The sequence below is a fragment of the Oncorhynchus gorbuscha genome, linkage group LG11, assembly GCF_021184085.1.
Source record: "Oncorhynchus gorbuscha isolate QuinsamMale2020 ecotype Even-year linkage group LG11, OgorEven_v1.0, whole genome shotgun sequence".
In the NCBI taxonomy this organism is placed as follows: Eukaryota; Metazoa; Chordata; class Actinopteri; order Salmoniformes; family Salmonidae; genus Oncorhynchus; species Oncorhynchus gorbuscha.
The window spans coordinates 75,495,501-75,512,871 of NC_060183.1; the positions used below are offsets into that span (position 1 = coordinate 75,495,501).

A 17,371-nucleotide genomic window follows, 5' to 3' on the forward strand; every position below is an offset into this window, starting at 1 on the left:
CTGTTAAGGTTTTGCGTAAATTGTAATAATATGGTATATTAGTTCACCGCTCAAAGGTTTGGTCCTTGGTTTAAACACAGCACTGGCCCAACGCCTTACATTTCAGACATGAGAGAAAAGTCAATACTGACGTGTATCATACACCAATTTGGGATTAAATCTGGTTGGAAGTAATTTTCTTATTTGCATTGCTGGGATATTTATGTTTGTGTTATGGGACTTTGGCACCCCCTGGTGGTAGAATCACTAACAGGTTTTTACACAACCAGAGAAGATACAATACATGTTCCCATCTTTGCAACACACCCCAGGTCAGGTGTTACCAAACTTGTTTGGCCCACGACTCTATTTTGATATCAGAAAAGTATTGCGACCATGTAAAAAAAACCCAGCAAGTGTTTATTTTTATTTGGGGCAATGACAGTTATAACAAGTCAGTCTGACAGTATTTTTGACAGTATTTCAATCTGAAGGAAAATACGTTTGAAAAAATTATGAAATGCAGCCAAGAGGTCATGGGAAGATCCACGTCTAATTTTGATTCACATATGACTGAGTCGTCTAATGGGAATTGAACGTTAAAAAAAAAAAAAAAACCTTGTCATTAGATTTAGATTCAAAGTTGGGTAAAAAAAAGACAAACATTCTTAAAATTCCTTTACAGTGATGACTGTGTGCAAATCCTATCAGTTTTCCACATTGATCGAATGTCATCACATTGAATATTTTTTTTGTAGTTGAAATTTGATTGTTTTAATTTCAATATTAGACGTACATGGAGGACAGCGACAGTGATCATTTATAGATTGAGCTTGATAGTTTAGCTGCATCTGAGTAGAAACCTGATGACAGTGACAGCTTGAGTTCCACATGTTCTCCACAGAAAAGGGATTCAATCAGTTTGTGCCCACTGGTTTTTACTTCCAACCGTTCAAAAGTAAGAGACAAATTTGTAGGAAGTTAACAGAAACCGTTTCGTTCGTCCCAACCGCTTTCTCCGGTGACCCCATTTTCAAATTAGGACCCTTTTGTTTGGGTAATGTTGCCCTATAGGGGTGATAGGTTGCCTAGTGGTTAGAGCATTGGGCCAGTAAATGAAAGGTTACTAGATTGTCACGTCCGTCGTTTGATGGATTGGACCAAGGTGCAGCATGGTAGGCATTTATCCTTTATTTTAAATGACACAAAAAAAATACAAAAACGAATGTAAAAGCTACATGCAGTGCAGAACGCAACTACACACTAACAGAGTCAGAATCCCACAACTAAAGGTGAAAAAAAAGAAGGCTGCCTAAGTATGATCCCCAATCAGAGACAACGATAGACAGCTGCCTCTGATTGGGAACCATACCCGGCCAACAAAGAAATAGAAAAACTAGAATGCCCAACCTAACTAAATAGAGAAATAAACAGGATCTCTAAGGTCAGCGCGTGACATAGATTGAATCCCCAAGCTGTTCCTAGGCTGTCATTGTAACTGATTTGCCAAGTTAAATAATGGTTCAATAAAATAGGGTCCTCTTTTCCCATTCCGGTCCAGTGTAATTTGTATATAGAATGTATTTGTTGTAGTTATGATTGATGTTATCATGTCTTTATATTTTTGTATTTTTTGTTTTACTGCTGGTGACATGTTGCCCTACCTAGTTTTACCCAATTGGAGACCAGCCCTTTGTGTGCATGTATTACTTATTTAGGACTTTACAGTGATCTTTTATTTAATTAATTTATTTTCTGTGCCTTATTCTAATTTGCATGAATTTCTATGGTTTGCTGTACCTCTTCATCTTTTTGTGTTTTGTAATTGACATATTGTAGACTCCTCCCCCTTGGCTGGTCTCCTTGGAGACAGGAGTTAGTCCAGGTCTGCCACATCTGGGCCTGATCAACTAACAACTAGCTAACTGAGCTCCTTAAAATGGTGGTCAGCTGCTGGAGGAGAATGACTAGCTTCGAACCACTGCTGTCACTATCTTGTGACTTTGATTATCTGAATGTGCTGGTGGACTTCTGTTAAGAACACTTTTGTGATGGGAAATGGCACTCATCCAAGCTCTAGGCCTCAGCCAGAAGAGGTAGTGAAGAGCAATTTACATTGCTTCTCTGTAGCCAAACACCAGGATCATTTTTGCAGAGGAAGTCAGCTGGTCACACCAGCGCTTCATAGTGAGGGATGGAGACACTACTAAAGCTTTGTCGCCAGGGATGGAGAGGTCTTAGATCAGGCAGTATCAGGGAGGTCTTCCTAGATGAATACAGAAATTGAATTTACATAAGTATTCACACCCCTTTGCTATTACAGTCCAAATTGAGCTTGGGTGCATTCAATTTCCTTTGATCATCCTTGAGATGTCGCTACAACTTGATTGGAGTCCGCCTGTGGGCCAATTAAATTGTTTGGACTTGATTAAGAAAGAAACACACCTGTCTATATAAGGTCCCACAGTAGACAGTGCATGTCAGAGCAGTCCAAGCAACTGTCTGTAGATCTCCAAGATAGAATTGTGACTAAGCATATATCTGGGGAAGGGTATTAAACAATTTCAAGAGTGTTGAAAGTTTCCAAGAGCACAGTGGTCTCCATCATTGAGAAATTTTGAAAGTATTTGCATCCCTGCATAGAGCTGGCTGTCCAACCAAATTGAGCAACTGGGCAAGAAGGACCTTGGTCAGAAAGGTGACCAATAACCCAATGACCACTCTGACAGAACTATAGAGTTCCTTGGCTGAGATGGAAGACCCTGCCAGAAGGACAACCGTCACTACAGCAATGAAACAATCTGGGCTTTTTGGGAGAGTGGCCAGACGGAAGCCACTCACGACAGCAAGCCTGGAGTTTGCAAAAAGGCACGTGAAAGACTGAGATCATAAGGCAAAAGATTTTGTTGTCTGAGGAGACAAAAATGTAACTGTTTGGCCTGAATGCAAAGAGCTGTCTGGTGAAAACCAGGCACAGTTCATCACCCATTTAACACCACCCCTTTTTTATTTTATTTTTTATTTGATTTATTTTACCTTTATTTAACTAGGCAAGTCAGTTAAGAACAAATTCTTATTTTCAATGACGGCCTAGGAATAGTGGGTTAATTGCCTGTTCAGGGGCAGAACGACAGATTTGTACCTTGTCAGCTCTGGGATTTGAACTTGCAACCTTTTGGTTACTAGCGTAAAGCATGGTGGTCTCAGCATAATGCTATGGGGATGCTTTTCAGCATCAGGGACTGGAAGACTGGTAAGGATAGAGGGGACAATGAACCCTAGACCCACTACAATTTGCATACCGCACCAACAGATCCACAGATCCACAGATCCTTCTGTAGCTCAGTTGGTAGAGCATGGCGCTTGTAACGCCAGGGTAGTGGGTTCGATCCCCGGGACCACCCATACGTAGAATGTATGCACACATGACTGTAAGTCGCTTTGGATAAAAGCGTCTGCTAAATGGCATATATTATTATTATTATTATATTATTATTATATTATTATTATTATTTATTATTATTATTATTATATTATTATTATATTATTATTATATTATTATTATTATTTATTATTATTATTATATTATTATTTATTATTATTATATTATTATTATTATTTATTATTATTATTATTTATATTATTATTATTATTATTATTATTATTATATATTAGATAATGCAATCTCTATTGCACTCCATACTACCCTCCCACCTAGACAAAAGGAACACCTATGTGAGAATGCTATTCCATGACTACAGCTCAGCGATCAGTCCCCTCAAAGCTCATCACTAAGCTAAGGACCCGGGGACTAAACACCTCCCTCTGCAACTGGATCCTGGACGTCCTGATGGGCCGCCCCCAGGTGGTAAGGGTAGGTAACAATACACCCGCCACACTGATCCTCAACAGGGGGTGCGTGCTCAGTCCCCTCCTGTACTCCCTGTTCACTCATGCCTGCATGGCCAGGTACAGCTCCAACACCATCATTAAGTTTGCTGATGACACAACAGTGGTAGGCCTGATCACCGACAATGATGAGACAGCCTATAGGGAGGAGGTCAGAGACCTGACAGTGTTATGCAAGGACAACAAACTCTCCCTCAATGTGATCAAGACAAAGGAGATGATTGTAGACTACAGGAAAAATAGGACCGAGCACGCCCCTATTCTCATTGACGGGGCTTTAGTGGAGCAGGTTGAGAGCTTCAAGTTCCTTGGCGTCCACATCACCAACAAACTAACATGGTTCAAGCACACCAAGACAGTTGTGAAGAGGGCACAACAAAACCTATTCCCCCTCAGGAGACTGAAAAGATTTGGCATGGGTCCTCATATCCTCAAAAGGTTTTACAGCTGTACCATTGAGAGCATCCTGACGAGTTGCATCACTGCCTGGTTGTCACGTAGAGTAGGCCAGAAGGCTAAACTGGATAACCTAACCTCTATCAAAATAAAAAGATGGCGGAGCCGCAAAAGTTCTTCTGTGCAAAGGTGTTTATTTACAAGTGATTCCGGAACAAAAAACAGTACTGCCATCAACATCTACCTTATGGGACAGCTTAAAAACAATGCTGCCCCATCCACAGCTCAATCCAAAAATGCCTCTCCATGACTGAAAGAGAGGCTCCTTTTGTAGGGCTAGCCCCTCCCCTCAGAACAATTAACCCTAATTAATTAATCAATTAACCATACAAACCTACATTTTCCATGAACTAAACATACTAAAGGATATACATTGCAACACGGTTTTAAACAATATCACAACATACCATTTACAACATTACATCACTACTGACAATATCTTTCAATATGCCCATATGCATTAATGAGCCATTTGGGACAGGCACTATAAAGCCAACCCAATTCCCTTAGCTCGGGTCCTTTTCAAGCATACCCGGAAGCTACAAAGATGGAGAGAGAGGAACAGAACAAACAAACAATGCACTCATCCACAACATTGATAAGTATAATAATTATTGTATCTCTCAAATATGAACATTGACAAGTGTGAAATGCATGCACCAAGACAGAAGTTAATTTGTGTGTCGACCCACATTGTTAACTTATCTTATAATGGCGCAGGGAGGAGTGATGAATATGTGTGTGCGTTAAAGAACCAAATGCTGCCCGCGGCCAGTGACGGACTTCTACGTCACACTGGTATGGCAACTGCTGGGCCTCCGACCGCAAGGCACTACAGAGGGTAGTGCGTACGGCCCAGTACATCACCGAGGCCAAGCTTCCTGCCATCTAGGACCTCTATACCAGGCGGTGTCAGAGGAAGGACCCCACCACTACGCTGCTGCTACTCTCTGTTATCATCTATGCATAGTCACTTTAATAACCCTACCCACATGTACATATTTACCTCAACTACCTCGACACCGGTGCCCCCGCCCGTTGACACATTGGCTCTGAACCGGTACCCCCTGTATATAGCCCCCTATTGTTATTTACTGCTGGTCTTTAATTTATTTATTTTTCTTATCTCTTACTTTTTTTTGGGGGTGTGGGTATTTTCTTAAAACTACATCGTTGGTTAAGGGCTTGTCAGTAAGCATTTCACTGTAAGGTCAACCTACACCTGTTGTATTCGGTGCATGTGACAACATTTGATTTGATTTGAAAGGACCCAAATACAGGCCAATTCTTGATGAGTACCTACTTCAGAGTGAAAACAAACTTAGACTGGAGTGAAAATGTACGTTCCAACAGGACAATGGCCCCAAGCATATAGCCAAAGCAATGCTGCAATGGTTTCGGAACAAGAATGTGAAAGTCCTTGAGTGGCCCAGCCAAAGCCCAAACTTCTATCCCATTGAAAATCTGTTGAAAGGCTTAAAGATTGCTGTTCACCGCCACTCTCCATCCAATTTAACCGAGCTTGAGAAAATCTGCAAGGAAGAATGGGAGAACAAAATAAACACAAATCCAGATGTGCAAAACTGGTACAGACATAAGATGACTCAAAGCTGTACTCTCTGAACTGGTACAGACATACCAAAGATGACTCAAAGCTGTACTCTCTGAACTGGTACAGACATACCAAAGATGACTCAAAGCTGTACTCTCTGAACTGGTACAGACATACCAAAGATGACTCAAAGCTGTACTCTCTGAACTGGTACAGACAGACCAAAGATGACTCAAAGCTGTACTCTCTGAACTGGTACAGACATACCAAAGATGACTCAAAGCTGTACTCTCTGAACTGGTACAGACATACCAAAAATGACTCAAAGCTGTACTCTCTGCAAAAGGTGCTTCTACAAAGTATCGACTCAGGGGTGTGATTATTTATGTAAATAAGATATTTCTATATTTAATTTTCAATAAATTAGCAAAAATGTCTAAACATGTTTTCACTTTGCCACTATGAGGTATTGTGTATAAATGGGTAACACAACAAAATGTGGAATAAGTCGAGGGGTATGACTACTTTCTAAAAGGCATGGTATATGGTCAGTTTAACAGTGGTAAGAGAGCACATAAGGAGAAATTATGGTGCTGAGAAAGAACACTTCTTTGGTGCAAATACTGATCGTCTCCTCATCACCATGGAAATAGAATTAGAATTGGACATGGATTCAATTTCTATGCTCATCACCTGGTACGATCAACCTGTCAGGTGAAAACAGAGGTCAGAGGCCGCCGGCTGATTTCTTTTTGACTGGATGGTCAGGGGCTGGAACATAATTACAAATATGAAAAATACTAAAGGCTCATCCGGGAGGACCATGTACACTGAACAAAAATATAAACGCAACATGTAAAGTGTTGGTCCCATGTTTCATGAGCTGCAATAAAACATCCCAGAAATGTTCCATACGCACAAAAAGCTTATTTCTCTAAAATGTTGTGCACAAATTTGTTTACATCCCTGCTATTGAGCATTTCTCCTTTGCCAAGATAATCCATCCACTTGGCAGGTGTGGAATATCAAGAAGCTGATTACAACAGCATGATCATTACACAGGTGCACTTTGTGCTGGGGACAATAAAAGGCCACTAAAATGTGCAGTTTTGTCACAGAAGACAATGCCACAGATGTCTCAAGATTTGAGGGAATGTGCAATTGGCATGCTGAATGCAGGAATGACCACCAGAGCTGTTCCAGATAATATTATGTTAATTTCTCTACCATAAGCCGCCTCCAATGTTGTTTTAGAGAATTTGGCAGTATGCTCAACCGGCCTCACGAGCGCAGACCATGTTTATGGCGTCGTGTGGGCGAGCGGTTTGCTGTTGTCAAAGTTATGAACATTGTGCCCCATGGTGGCAGTGGAGTTATGGTATGGGCAGGCATAAGCTATAGACAACGAACACAATTACATTTTATCGGTGGCAATTTGAATGCACAGAGACACCCTGACGAGATCCTGAGGCCCGTTGTCGTGCCATTTATCCACCGCCACCGCCATCACCTCATGTTTCATGTTCCATGTCGAAAGAATCTGTACACATTTCCTGGAAGCTGAAAATGTCCCTGTTCTTCCATGACCTGAATACTCACCAGACATGTCACCCATTGAGCCAGTTTGGGATGCTCTGGATCGACCTGTACGACAGCGTGTTCCAGTTCCGGCCAATATTTGGCAACTTCACACATTCATTGAAGAGGAGTGGCCACAGGCCACAAGTGCAAGGCCTGATCAACTTTATGTGAAGATGAGTCATGCTGTATGAGGCAACTGGTCACACTTGATACTGACTGGTTTTCTGATCCATGCCCCTATGTTTTATTTGAAGGTATCTGTATTCCCAGTCATGTGGAATCCATAGATTAGGGCCTAATGCATTTATTTCAATTGACTAATTTCCAAATATGACCTGTACTTCAGTAAAAATGTTGAAATTGTTGCATGTTGCGTTTATATGTTTGTTCAGTATAGAACAGGCAGTAATGAGACCTCTTAGGTGCTAATGGATAGGGTTCAGCCACCACAGGTCTGTCCGGCAAGACCAGGTCTTGAAAATGTTGTGAAACATTTGAAAAATATATGGCACACGGAAACCAAACAAGGGTGTGTGGTCTATAGTGATAGGTGGGATGGGTGTTGATGTATTCAGAACAGATTTATTCAGATGTGTTCACCACAACAAACTTCTTGAGTACTGACTGCTCACAGAAAGTGAGAGTGTAAAAGTGGTTCTATGGAAAGATAGGAGAAAACAATAACCATGAGTATAGGCTTACAAACAATATGCAGGCCCGGTAGATAGTGAGGGCATACATGCTAGTAACTACAATACATATGACATACACAAATAATGCAACAATATCTCATCTTCCTGTCGGACAAGGATTTACCCCACTTTCAAGAATCCCTGATCTAATCTCTACACATTTTGCTGAGACAAAGAAAGTGTTGCAGTTTTACAGCTAATTTCCTGTAAATAAATGTTTTTATCATGGTTTATGACGTTTTCATATGCTATATGGTGGCTAAATGTCACCATCGTGTGTGAAATATACAGACATACAACAAATAAGAGCAATGTGGCGATATTTTATTTATTGATTTGTATTAGGGAACGAAATAATCGAATGGATTTTGGAGACCGATGCATGTGATGAAAGCTGTCAATCAAAATAAATTTGGCGAGGAGTGCTGATTGTGACGTAAACTGGGTCCCCCATTCTATTTCTAGGGTTCCATAGACGCAACATTCTAAACGCGCTGGAAATTCCAGTGTTTTCCACACACTGGCTCATTAGCAAAGTTACATTTTCTGCTGCTACATCTGAGTTTAAAGATTGCAATAATTACTGTATGAATTGGCTAACAAGACTCGGGTAAGTAGAAGGCAACATTTGATTCAAAAAGCACGGGTTTAGTCGGGGTTATTCGACGTGTCATCTATGCTGATTTTAAACTTAAAAAATGCGAGAAAAGTTTCCAAGATGAATACTCAATCAGAAGAGAAATTGGTAAAAACTTGCTGTACGACCCAATGTTTGCCAAAGGTTGACACTGTTGTCCAGTTTTGTGCTTTAAGTAAGATGACGTTGCCCATGACAACACTGACCAAAGGTGGGTTTAGTTTAGGCCTGGCGTTTGAAATCAATCTCTCTTTATTTTTCTCAGTCATGTCTAGAAGAAGTGCAAGGCTTCTTAATGGAGGGTACTATGACCAGTCCTCTGATGATGAATCCTCTGGCTCCATTGTCTCCTACAAGGAAAGCCCTGTGCCTAGGTGTGTGAGTGAGAGAGTATCACTGTGTGTGCTATGATGCTTAGTGCACTTAACTGTGTGTATCAAATCAAAATGTATGTGTGTCTGTCTCTCTCAGGGTATTCAACAAGAGGAAAATGAGAACTGGGGGCCATAAGGGAATCCAAAATCCAAATCGGCCAATCAACGGCGATGAATTAATTGGTATTGCTCACATCACTTCCTGCCTGCGCTAGGGGTTGTCCAGATTGATAAACCCTATCTAGTCCCTTGTTCTGTCTTGCCAAATCCATAACAATGATCATATGAGTTGTGACAGCACAGGATTAAGTCCCTAGTCACTAGCCTGGGTTAGACACTTTTGTAGATTGGAAATACTATGCAATAATATGTTATGTATTCCTAAAGTTCTCCCTCCCTCACCCTCTCCATCTTGTTCCCTCCCTCTTCCCCTCTGTCAGGCATGGTGCCAAAAGTGAGGGCTGTCCAGAGAAGGCAGACCTTCCTGTCTCCTACTGTGATGCCTGTTCCTGTGACCCCTGCTGCCTCTGTGGCCCTGCAGCCCAGCATGAGCTCCTCCAGCATTGGCTTCACCAGAATTGACAGCTCTGGCTACTGCTCTGATTCTGAGGAGCCACTGAGGGCGAAGCCATGCTCCAGCGGGATAGGCACTAGGGCCAGCGCTAGCTGCAGTGAGTGCAGTGTGTCTATGAGAGACAACATTAGCTTGGCATTTGCATGTCTCTATATGCTTGTAAAAATAAGAAGAGAAAAAAGCCTTGTTTGTTATCATTAGCTTGGCATCAGTGTGTCTCCAATATTACATTTACTGTAAGGGCTTTTTAAATTTAAGTGTCTCTGCTTGTAGTTTGTTAGCATTAGCTAATCTCATGTCTTGTGGTTGGCTTGTGTGCATTAGCGTAGCGTTAGCTCATTATTTTGCTTTTGCCTTGTTTGTTAGCATTAGCATTATCTTTGGCACTGTGTCCCTGTAGGCTGGTCATGTTTCCCGACTGGTTTGCCATCCTGGTTTGTCATCTTCCTCCTGCCTGTTCTCCTGACCTTCCGTGAGTGTGACGTCACATTAAAATGAAATTAAGTCACATTTTATTGGTCACATACACATGGTTAGCAGATGTTATTGGGAGTGTAGTGAAATGCTTGTGCTTCTAGTTCTGGCAGTGCAGTAATATCTAACAATTCCACAACAACTACCGTACCTAATACACACATCTAAAGGGATGGAATAAGAATATACACATATATATGGATGCGCGATGACCAAGCGGCATAGGCAAGATTTTATAAAAATACAGTATATACATATGGGATGAGTAATGCAAGATATGTAAACATTATTAAAGTGACTAGTGATCTATTTATTAAAGTGGCCAATGATTTCAAGTCTGTATGTAGGTAGCAGCATCTCTGTGTTAGTGACAACTGTTTAACAGTCTGATGGCCTTGAGATAGAAGCTGTTTTTCAGTCTCTTAGGCCCAGCTTTGATGCACCTGTACTGACCATGCCTTCTGGATGGTAGTGGGGTGAACAGGCAGTTGCTCGGGTGGTTGTTGTCCTCGAGGATCTTTTTGGCCCACACATTCATGTTCACACGTCTAAATATCCTCCTATGCATCTGTCCTCTGTGTGACCTGTACCACAATGTCTTCCCTGCAGTATTTGTCTTTCCGATTGTGTTCCCCACCATGAACCTCAACCTTCCAATGAACCGCCCGACTCAACCTGACTCTCCACTCGACCTGACTCCAAAGGCTACGGTAGGACCTCTTGTTTTTCATCTGTATTAATTCTGGTGACGTCTCACATGGCACTCTATATAGTGCCCCACTTATGTGGACTCTGGTCAAAGGAAGTGCACTACGTAGGGAATAGTGCCATTTGGTACAGACTGTTATCGATGTTTTGATTGGGTGAATGCTGAAAGCTATGCATGGGCAACACTCTTGTTGACTAGTTAAAACTCTTTCTACAGTATGGAAGTCCTATCATGGATTCAGCTCTCAAAAACAAAATGGACACCATCCAGGTACAAAACAGAGCGGGAGGGCTGGGTGGAGAGAATGCACAAAATGTTTGGACATTCATTTATCTGACTTGTGCTTGTCTTGCAGAGAGAGATTGAGATCCTTAAACAGAAAGCACACCAGCACCAAGGCATTTCCCAGGTGAGAATACTCTACCTATCCCTTTGTAACGACAAGATTTTAAAAAAGTTTTAAAACACAGGTCTAGCTATGTATTTGATCTGATTCTTTCTTTCGGATGAGAGTGGAAGTACCAGGGATTATTTTCTATTTTTCTTTGTGTAGTATTGCCAGTTTGTCATTTGAGAAGTGGTATCAATAATTGCCTTTTTGGAATGAACAAACTCATTCAATTGAATAAACTTTGTCCCCCAGCAGATGGTACAAAGACTGAATATAGACATGAGGGGAGTAAGGAGTGAGATTAACAACGTCAGAGAGAAAGTGAACAGGTGAGTGTGGACCAGTCTTGAAACAACCCATATAGCTCCTAGCCCATTTTTATTTTGTTTGTTGTATTCTATTCTAGAAGACCAATATCTGATTCTCACAAAGTAGAAAATACATTTTATTTTGTTTCATTCTATTCTATTGTAGTGTCTCTATTTCTGTCTCTGCTGCCGGAGAGCGTCTGGCCCAGGACGCTGCAGAGTTCAGCAGCAAGATGTCTGATTTCCAAGAGGAACAATCCATTACCACACAGCTGGTCAGAGCCCTGGAGGACACCAGTGATATGGTAACATGCACGTACACGCAGGCACATGTGCATATACACACACACACACACACCTCCTAATGTGCGTGATCTCTGTGTTCTCTAGCTGCAGCAACAGGTGACCTCCATTCAAAACCAGCCTCCCCCTGCTCCCACACCAGAAAACATACACATGACGCCTGCTTTTAAAGAGGCCATGGAGAAATGGCTGAGTGACCGACTGGCCCAGGTGGGTTGATTTGATTTATTTTCTGTTGAAATAAGCAGATGTCAACTTTTTTTAAACGCATCATCGTGTGCGATTGTGTCTCGCAGAATGAGAGATGGGACGTGAAACAGTTGATAAAGGATTGCAGTCGTCCATTGGCGGACCGACTGCCTGACTTTGCCTTGGAGTCTCAAGGTTTGTGACATCATCACTGTACTTCAGCATATTCTTTGTATCTGTCACAGAAATATTCACACCACGTGTGTGTGTGTGTGTGTGTGTGTGTGTGTGTGTGTGTGTGTGTGTGTGTGTGTGTGTGTGTGTGTGTGTGTGTGTGTGTGTGTGTGTGTGTGTGTGTGTGTGTGTGTGTGTGTGTGTGTGTGTGTGTGTGTGTGTGTGTGTGTGTGTGTGTGTAGGTGGCAGTATTGTAACCAGCAGATGCTCTGAGACGTATCAGACCCGTTCGGCCTGCGTGAGCTTCCTGGGGATTCCCCTGTGGTATCCTGCAGAGACCCCTCGGACCGTCATCCAGGTTGGTACCTCTCTCTCTCCCTCTGTGTCATCCAGGTACCAATATCTCTCTTTCTGAAGTCTGTCATTGTGACCACCATGTTTAAATATAGGTAAACATTTACATTTACATTTAAGTCATTTAGCAGACGCTCTTATCCAGAGCGACTTACAAATTGGTGCATTCACCTTATGACATCCAGTGGAACAGTCACTTTACAATAGTGCATCTAAAACTTAAGGGGGGGGTGAGAGGGATTGCTTATCCTATCCTAGGTATTCCTTAAAGAGGTGGGATTTCAGGTGTCTCCGGAAGGTGGTGATTGACTCCGCTGTCCTGGCGTCGTGAGGGAGTTTGTTCCACCATTGGGGGGCCAACCCTTTTCCTACAATGTGTCTGCCTGCAGAAGTCTAACATGATACAAAAATCCCCATCAAAATCTGTCTGTTTCACCTTGAGATGTTTTTTTTGTATGGGTTGTCTCAATCCACCACATCCACCAATGTCTCTGACAAGTGGCAGAGCTAGAGTGATGTTTGTCAGACCATGAGACTCCGAAAACCGTTTTTCTCACAAATGTCTTAACGGTTTGGCCTACAAGATATTATGATGAGACTCTCACGAACACAATGGTGGTCTGTTTTGCTCTACGTCCCCCACAAGCATCATGGGACTTGAGCCTGTAATCAAACCCACAAATGCTGATGCTCTAGATACTCCACTAGTCTAAAGAAGGCCAGTTGTATTGCTTCTTTCATCAGAGCAACAGTTTTGAGCTGTGCTAACATAATTGCAAAATGGTTTTCTAATGATCAATTAGCCTTTTAAAATTATAAACTAACACAACGTGCCATTGTAACACAGGAGTGATGGTTGCTGATAATGGGCCTCGGTGCGCCTATGTAGATATTCCATTAAAAATCTGCCATTTCCAGCTACAATAGTCATTTGCAACATTAACAATGTCTACACTGTATTTCTGATCTATTTTATTTTAATGAACAAAACATGTGCTTTCATAAACTAGGACATTTATAAGTGACCCCAAACTTTAGTTGTAGTGTATACAAAAGTATGTGGACACCTTCAAATTAGTGGATTCTATTTCAGCCACACACGTTAAAATTGAGTACACAGCTGTGCGATCTCCATAGAAAAACATTGGCAGTAGAATGGCTTTACTGAAGAGCTCAGTGACTGTCATGGGATGCCACCTTTACAACAAGTAGGTAAGTCAAAATTCTGCCCTGCTAGAGCTTCCCCGGTCAACTATAAGTTCTGTTATTGTGAAGTGGAAACGTCTAGAAGCAACAACGGCTTTAGAGTGATTAATCACGCTTCACTATCTGGCAGTCCAATGGCCTAATCTAGGTTTGGCGGGTGCCAGTAGAACACTACCTGCCACAATGCATAGTGCCAACTGTGAAGTTTGGTGGAGGAGGAATAATGGTCTGGGGCAGTTTTTCGCGGTTCAGGCTAGGCCCCTTAGTTCCAGTGAAGGAAAATCTTAACGCCACAGCATACAATGAATGACATTCTAGGCAATTCTGTGCTTCTGACTTGGTGTCAACAGTTTGGGGAAGGCTCTTTTCAGCATGACAATGCCCCGATGCACAAAGCGAGATCCATACAGACATTTGTTGGTCGATTTGGTGTGGAAGAACTTGACTGGTCTGCACAGAGCCCTGACCTCAACCCCATCGGACACCTTTGGGATGAATTGGAACGCTGACTGTGAGCTAGGCCTAATCGCTTAACATCCGTGCCCGACCTCATTAATATTCTTGTGGCTGAATGGAACAAGTCCCCGCAGAAATGTACCAACTTCCAGTGGAACGCCTTCCCAGAAGACCAACTTTATATTAATGCCCATGATTTTGTAATGAGATGTTGATGAGCAGGTGTCCACATACTTTTAGTCATTTAGTTTAGTGCCTAAAGTAAGGGGTTAACTACATGTAAAAAAAATATATATATATATATATATATATTTTTTTTTTTATATTCTCAGATATAGGACAAACACTTCAGAACAAACTTCCTTTAGATTTTATTTGGGGGGGGGGGAATGTCTGTTCCATGTAGTGAATCTGTTATACAATGTATTTCTATGGGCTAATATCAGTAATGCCAAATTCAATGTTTCATCAAATTAATTGTTTTATATTTTGTTTTGAAAATTAAAAATCAAATAGCTAAATGATCCTTGGTGTGACAATCTTAACAAATCCATATGTAATTTTTATTTTTTATTTTTATTTTTTTATAAATGTCTTGTAATCCTGAACAACCAGACCTGATTCAACTTGTCAGCTAATCATCAAACACTCTAGGTTGAATGAGGTGTTTCTCCAGGGCTATAATGAAACAGTGTACTGGAGGAGCAGGGTTGGGGGTACTGGAGGAGCAGGGTTGGGGGTACTGGAGGAGCAGGGTTTGGGGGTACTGGAGGAGCAGGGTTTGGGGGGTACTGGAGGAGCAGGGTTGGGGGGTACTGGAGGAGCAGGGTTGGGGGTACTGGAGGAGCAGGGTTGGGAAATGCTGCTCTAGAGTTAAAGACCTTTCATCCCCTCAGGGCCAGCAGGTGCTGCCTGGCAAGTGTTGGCCGTTTCCTGGGGCCCAGGGCACTATGACCATTGCCCTGTCTCACCCCATCCACGTGACCCACGTCTCTCTGGAACACCTCTCCACTGCAGTTTCCCCTAATGGGCGCATCGACAGCGCCCCCAAGAACTTTGCCGTCAACGTGAGTTACCTCTGACCCCAGACCCCAGTTCCTGTATTCAGTGTCTCTGAGTAGGGGGTGGCTCTTTCCTTCCCTGATCAGAACTCCTACTCTGAGACTCTGAGATTTCCTTTGTACCACAGAAATGACAGTGGGACAATTTGCACAGGGATGTTTTAGTGCTATGTTGAATACCTTTTAATTGACTCCCTCACACGTCTCACACATTCTTTCTGTGTAGGGAATGTCTACTGTCGGCGAAGAGGGATCACTGCTCGGAATGTTTACATATGACCAGGCTGGAGATCCCCTACAGACGTTCGAATTGCCTGTGAGTCAAATGCTGACAAACTATTAGATACTCATAGTAAAGATGCAGGCTAATGAGACAGGTAGATGATACCTTTTGGGGCTAATGTGTATGCAAAACAATGGGTTGAGTAAGACTTCTCAAAATTAAATATGCTTGGACCTCTCTCGCTGTCCCCCCCCTCCCTCAGAACCCTACTGCAGTGTATCGGTATGTGGAGCTCCATGTCCTCAGCAACTGGGGTCACCAGGACTACACATGTGTGTACCGCTTCCGGGTTCACGGCAAGATGTCTTTCTTTTGAGGGCGATCAGCTATCCATCTCAACCCCTGTGTGTGTCCACCCCAACCCCAGAATTTTCATTTTCATACTGGAGCATGTATTTAGCCTCTAAATAAAATCTCTATTGGGCAGTGTTTGTATGGGTTTGGTCACAAGTTGGAACTGAGTGTAATGATGGTGGCCATATTGTATTCCCAATAGATTTGAATTACACCAGAATAGTTGTAAATGTCAGAAGTGTAGTACACAATTCTAAAAGATGTATCTTATTTGCAAAACTCATATTTACAGATGATTAAACCTCCAAATGCTATTATGGCAGCCATATTGGATTTGGAGAGAACTCCAGGGTGTCCCCCAAGGGTTGATAACCCTCCATGCCCTGAAATATACTAAGAAGTCCTTTGACTGAGATAAAAACATCACTTTTCTGTTTCTGCGGCTGGACCCTTTGTTTTCCTTAGCCAATTACAGTAGGGTTTCTAAAACTTGGGGGGGGGGCTGGTTCCACGTTGTGTTTTCTGCCCTATCACTACACAGCTGACTCAAATAGTAAACGCTTGTTGGTTATTTGAATCTGCTGTGTAGTGCTAGGGCCAAAAACCAAAACATGCACCGGGGGGGGGACTTGGAACGTTTGTCTTTTAACCAGCTACCAAAAATTGAAGTCTACATTCGTTAATATTTCCGCCTGTTGTCAACGAGTGAATTCGGAGGAAGTGCGTATGCGACGTACGAATATCAGACAGTGTTGTGGTCATAGGGAGTCACTGAGGGCTTCCACCATTTTAATGTAGTAAACTGGATGGGACTTCCAACTTCATTGACTCATCTCTCCTGGTGACCCTGTTGGAGTCATGTTCAACTGGGTCATCAGGAGGGATCAGCCAATATTGAGGAAAATTGACTACATTAAAATGGAGATTCCCTCAATGGCTCTGGCCATGCTGTAACAGGTGCTATAATGGCACAGATACGAAGATGAGTTCCCTATCTCCATGGTTGTGGTTTCCCTACAGCAAGGCTCTATGCAACATGGCAGTGTTGCCATTGTTAATAAAAGTTTTTATTAGAATGCCAAAATAAACATGTCTCCAGCCCAACCATATCACACCCTCAAACAGTAAATATGTGTTTACATTGTACCTTTGATCACATGGTATTTGTGAAGTTCATGCAGTTATCCCCATAATGCAACACACTTTGAAAGGCAGTAAAACAATATTTTTTTACATGACCATTTCATAAATGGGAGAGATTAGAGATGTGAAAAAACATGGTTGTGTTTTGTAACTTCTACCTTGGGTAGGATTTTTAAATCTATTGTTTAATTGTGGGGGCAATGCCAATAGAGCTCACCAGCTTGTAGTCATAAACTGAAGTTATTTATCTCATGCTCCTTCAGTCATTCCTA

General features: G+C 42.1%; 1 protein-coding gene across 2 annotated transcripts; it reads left to right on the forward strand.

Moving 5' to 3' along the window:
* Positions 1 to 8,606: 8,606 nt before the first annotated feature.
* Positions 8,607 to 16,091, forward strand: LOC124047967 (SUN domain-containing protein 1-like). 2 transcript variants are annotated; one of them, XM_046368324.1, is made up of 16 exons: positions 8,607 to 8,779; positions 9,072 to 9,180; positions 9,278 to 9,363; positions 9,621 to 9,851; positions 10,155 to 10,226; positions 10,838 to 10,938; positions 11,154 to 11,207; positions 11,293 to 11,346; positions 11,581 to 11,657; positions 11,803 to 11,941; positions 12,027 to 12,149; positions 12,236 to 12,323; positions 12,545 to 12,660; positions 15,215 to 15,385; positions 15,606 to 15,695; positions 15,865 to 16,091. In XM_046368324.1, the coding sequence occupies exons 2-16, from the start codon at positions 9,074 to 9,076 to the stop codon at positions 15,976 to 15,978; spliced, it is 1,623 nt and encodes a 540-aa protein (XP_046224280.1). In that variant the 5' UTR covers positions 8,607 to 8,779; positions 9,072 to 9,073; the 3' UTR covers positions 15,979 to 16,091. The 2 variants fall into 2 exon arrangements, with proteins under 2 accessions (XP_046224280.1, XP_046224281.1); XM_046368325.1 differs by having other exon boundaries at positions 11,584 to 11,657.
* The last annotated feature ends 1,280 nt before the right edge of the window (positions 16,092 to 17,371 follow it).